The following is a 5391-nucleotide window of genomic DNA, read 5'->3' as shown; positions in this document are numbered from 1 at the left end:
GCAATGGGGTTCATAAGCGTTCTTATGACATTGACAATTGATTGTTATGAAAAAATTACACTTGTCTTATGAATCTCAATCTCGTCGAATGAAATACACAAGTGTCTTATGAACCAACAAAAAATAATAAAAAACGCGTTCATTAGTGTGATCTTATGAAAATCATGCGAGATTTTTGCCTCAGTGTATGTTAACCCAAAAAGCAACGACCGGTACGGAAACGAGTTACTAAATATGGTAGCCACCGGTGTGAGAATGAGTGACTAAACTAAAATGACAACTCTGGGGGTGATCATTTTAATCACCCAAATAGTCGCCCCCGTTAAAGATAAAAGGCTCCCCCAGATCTAAGCGACTTTTTACGGCGACAGCGACAAACAATCACCGCGATTTCGCTGATATTTCGCTGCATGCACTGTTTGATGAGCACGTCTAAGCCACAGCGACGCGATTTCGCAGCGATTCGCGTCGTGTCAGTCAAGATAGTTCCATAGAAGAGTGCTTGCAGCGACACAACAACGAAATCACGACAATTTCTTGTCGCTGTCGCCGTAAAAAGTCGCGTAGATTTGGGGGAGCCTAAATACAGAGTCTATGAATGGAGAGTTGCGCGAAGAGTGAAACCAAATCTACCTATCGAACTGTCAAACCGTCTACCTATCGAGCAGCTCAGCAAAACAGATAGGAGCTATTTTTGAAGATGAAGAAGAATAACCATTCAAAGAAGTCTCTTCGCGCAACTCTTCATTCATAGACTCTGCCTAAATACAATAGTGAAGTTGTACACTGTAAGGTCAAAGTACCCTTTAAAGGGTAAAAAAGTACCCACTTTGAGAGAAACTAGTTTAACTCATAAAAAGAGTAAAGGGCCTTTACTCTTTAAAGAGTAAACGGCTTGTACGTCAAATCAACGAGTAAATTTTACTCATTATCCAAAACATAGTTTGTAAGAAACAGAGTAAAATTTACTCTCTTTTGTGGATGGAAATCTTATTTAATTTTTATATTCATATTCATAGAATAATCAACAATAAAATCTTATAAATATAAACAAATTTATTCAGTGCATCATAAAATAAACTATTATTCCGATCAATATCTCCATGCTTCCTCTTCATCCATCAGTTTGTTTTTGGACCTGGAAAATGGGGCTGGAGATTCTTGTAGAGCAGAATATTCATAAGAGATGTATTCTGCAGCCAAAGCATCCTGTAAAATCGGATTGTTTAATAGATGCGACATGGCAATAAAAGCAATTGATGAACCTACCTTTTAGACCTTTTCGCACTCTGCAAACTTAGTTATTAAGGGGAAAAAACTTTGAAGCATATCTCAAACACTGCCGACCGATTGTTGTTAAGAAAATTTTCACCCATTAAAGAGTAAATGATCGGAATATGTAAATGGGCATAAAATACCCTTTATTGGAAATTTTGAAATACCCATTATTTTGACAGCTGCATATATCAGCAAAAAATGGGCATTTTTTATACTTTAAAGGGTATAAAAAATGCCCATTTTTTGCTGATATATGCAGCTGTCAAAATAATGGGTATTTCAAAATTTCCAATAAAGGGTATTTTATGCCCATTTACATATTCCGATCATTTACTCTTTAATGGGTGAAAATTTTCTTAACAACAATCGGTCGGCAGTGTTTGAGATATGCTTCAAAGTTTTTTCCCCTTAATAACTAAGTTTGCAGAGTGCGAAAAGGTCTAAAAGGTAGGTTCATCAATTGCTTTTATTGCCATGTCGCATCTATTAAACAATCCGATTTTACAGGATGCTTTGGCTGCAGAATACATCTCTTATGAATATTCTGCTCTACAAGAATCTCCAGCCCCATTTTCCAGGTCCAAAAACAAACTGATGGATGAAGAGGAAGCATGGAGATATTGATCGGAATAATAGTTTATTTTATGATGCACTGAATAAATTTGTTTATATTTATAAGATTTTATTGTTGATTATTCTATGAATATGAATATAAAAATTAAATAAGATTTCCATCCACAAAAGAGAGTAAATTTTACTCTGTTTCTTACAAACTATGTTTTGGATAATGAGTAAAATTTACTCGTTGATTTGACGTACAAGCCGTTTACTCTTTAAAGAGTAAAGGCCCTTTACTCTTTTTATGAGTTAAACTAGTTTCTCTCAAAGTGGGTACTTTTTTACCCTTTAAAGGGTACTTTGACCTTACAGTGTACCTCCACTTGAATAAGGCTGTTTCTTGATCACTACAGTACCCAAAATAATTCGCAATCGTCCGCCACCGCAGATTTCCTATTTGACACCAAACTAAGTAATTTACCATTACAGTGTAGTTTTGTTTGATGTTTTCTAATTTACAGACAAACAACAATCGTTTCTGCGTTTGACATAAATCCGTGGAAGTATCGTCTTGCAAGTTTGTTTTATTGATTTACATAAATTTGTGTCCAAATAAGTCCTGTGTTATTAGTTTAAGAACCTAATGACTTACGTCGCTGATTAACTTAAGCAGGCAAAATGGGCAAGAAAAAGGATGCATACATGGACCGCGAAGGTAAGCTCACAATTCAAAACAATTATATTGTTGCTCGTTCCTATATGTGAACATTGATCTTTTTCAGACGACTTCCATGGATTTTCTCACAAGAAGCACAAAAAACATAAGAAACACAAGAAAAGCAAATACCAGCCGGAAGAATTTACCCCTCCAACGTACGATTATGTCCCGGAGGATGTCGAACAAACTGTTGAGGTAATGGAAGAGATCGAGTATATGGAAGCCGATCCGGAACCGGAAATTATTACCGAGGTCGTCGAAGCGGAAACCGAGCCAGAACCATCAACTTCCATGACGATTCCTCCAGTAGCTTCGACTTCATGTATTATGCCTTCTCAGGGGCCATCGTTAAAAACCACTCCCCAGGGTAAGAATTCATCGGTCACAAAGGCGTCGAAGAAAAAGAAAGGCAAAGGCAGGGACAGTGGCACTTCCAGCGAAGAAGAGCGATGGCTTGATGCTATTGAGTCCGGGAAGCTGGAAGAAGTGGACGATGAGCTAAAGAAGATTAAACCCAAAGATCCCAAACTAATGACTGCTCGCCAGAGGGCAATGTACGAGCGGAACACCGATAAAGACACCAACAATTTGAGCGGCGAAATGTTGATGGCACTTCCTACTGGATACAAAGAAAAAGTAATGACCGCAGAAGCGATCCAGAAAGCTCAGTTAAAATCCCAAAAGAGAAAACAGCTAGCAGATGAAAAACGAGAAAAAGACAAAAAGAAAACCATGGAGCGACTGCTAAAAAAGCAAGATTCAAAGTCAGTGAAAGCCATTAAAAACCGAGCAGCAAAAGCGCAACTTCCGATGATAACGTACGTGAATACTGTCGAAGGTGCGACGATTTCCCTACCGCCGAATGTAGAATTTCCCCTTCAACCGCAAAAACCCGTGGATCCACCGAAACCCATCATTTGCGGCATGCCCAACTGCACCAACATCAAACGGTACAACTGTTCGAAAACCAATATTCCACTGTGCAGCTATCGGTGCTACAAAATGAATGTGGATTCAATAAAGCAGATCATATGCTAGTAGTCTCTTTGTAGTTTCATTTCATTCAAAATTGCATGTAGAGATTTTTGTAGTTTCATTCAGAAAAAAAGGATAACTTCGTGACTTTGACTAGCCGTTAGCTCCTGGCGCCCTTAGCCAAAATTTGTGTGCCCCTAGCCAAAGTCGTCCTTTTTCTTTTCATTCAACAAGTTTACGTTAAACATACCGTCAAACGGGGTGACTTGCAACGGCGGGGTGACTTGCTACACTTTGTAATTTATAACCAATTTTTATTATAAAATACAAATATCAAGTGAAAATGTATTATAAGTCGGTGGTACAATAAATATAACATACAATTCAAGTAGTTACCACAATTAATGCAGTTATTGGAAATATGTTTACACAATAAACATAATTCTTTCAAAAGTATTAAAAACTGATACTTGATGGAAATTCAAAATCGTGGTCTGAAAACATGAGGTAGATTTACTTTACAAAATTAATACTCTACATGGTGTTTCTATAACCCTCTAATACCCAAATTTTTATTTTCGATCTAAATATCATTTCTAGTTATCTAAAATCGTTCTAAACACGTTTTGGGCAATGATTTATTTTTATTCGCAAATCTATGAATTTTGGTTTTGGATTTTTATAATTTTTATTTTTGAACATCCCTATCCTTTTTCATTTTCTTTTGAAGCCTCTTCTAGTTACTGATTTTTGGCAACAATAAAAATTCAAGTTTTCACGGTACTTTTAAAAATAATAAATTTCAAATATTTTTCTGAAAATATGTTTATTTTCCGTGTAAATAACGGAAACACAGGTTTGGAATTATTTTAATACCACCAAGCCCTTCTTCTGTTATAGGCCTTTTCATATGACAGGTCCGTCTATGCATTTGTTTACATCGGTAGAAGACCGGTGCATACACGAGGCTGTCATTTTCATAGAAGAACTGTCAAAGAGCTTCCCGATCAGCTGTTTTGGAACGTCATGTGAATAGGCCTATAGGTTAATAGTAGAAAAATATAAAAGGTACGATTTTTTTACATTACACGTTAAATAAACCCCAGGCATTTGTAGGTTATATAAGTATACAATTTTTCAAACAATTTTCAAAAATACAAAAGAGTTTCAAAAGTCATAAAAAACTTTTCTCATATGCGTGTTATGAGTCAAGGTTTAAGCCAAAAATAAAATCATTTTGATTTCCGAGCTACGAAAAAATACACAAAATTCCAAAGTGTACCCCGTCTAAAGGCGGGGTTGGGTATTAGAGGGATAACTAATTAATGATAATATGCGCATTTTCTTTACAAAATTGTAGCAACAAATTTTCAAAAAAAGTACTTTTTATAAAGATGTACCTATACGGGGTGATGACGGGGTTGGTGGTCTGATGGCTACCGCTTCTGCTTCATAAGCAGGAGGTCATGGGTTCAATCCCAGGTCCGTCCCTTTCCTCGTACTTTGTAGTTGTATATCTCTCACTTGCTTCTATCTTCCAATTCTAAATCTATTACACTCAAACTATTCGTTCATAGCGAACGCTAGAACCAAAGACGGGCAAGAAACCGTTTCCCTAACGCTTCCATTCTTCCACGCGCATGCCTTTCCTTACGCCTGATACTTAGGCAGTCTGCTAACCTAACCACAACAGCAAACCTCGCTGCCATGCCTTTCCCCCAATCCATACACTCCGCATGAACTGGCGTAGATGCAGTCGGACTCCACGGTCTACAGTGGGCTAGTATAAGTGCAACATCATTTCCTCCCCCTTCCTCACATTGGTCTGCATTCTGACGTGGCAGGCGCTATTATAGCCTAAA

The 5391-nt window shown here is 37.3% G+C and overlaps 1 protein-coding gene across 1 annotated transcript; it reads left to right on the top strand.

The window, feature by feature from the left end:
• The first annotated feature begins 2325 nt into the window (after window positions 1-2325).
• Window positions 2326-3597, top strand: LOC5563932 (INO80 complex subunit B). Its single transcript, XM_001648203.2, has 2 exons — window positions 2326-2551; window positions 2619-3597. Exons 1-2 carry the CDS (start codon window positions 2515-2517, stop codon window positions 3590-3592), a joined length of 1011 nt encoding a protein of 336 aa, XP_001648253.1. The 5' UTR covers window positions 2326-2514; the 3' UTR covers window positions 3593-3597.
• The last annotated feature ends 1794 nt before the right edge of the window (window positions 3598-5391 follow it).

The sequence above is a fragment of the Aedes aegypti genome, chromosome 2 (genome assembly GCF_002204515.2).
Source record: "Aedes aegypti strain LVP_AGWG chromosome 2, AaegL5.0 Primary Assembly, whole genome shotgun sequence".
Classification (NCBI taxonomy): domain Eukaryota; kingdom Metazoa; phylum Arthropoda; class Insecta; order Diptera; family Culicidae; genus Aedes; species Aedes aegypti.
Note: the sequence above shows the minus strand (reverse complement) of the source record. Positions and strands in the feature narration are given on the sequence as shown.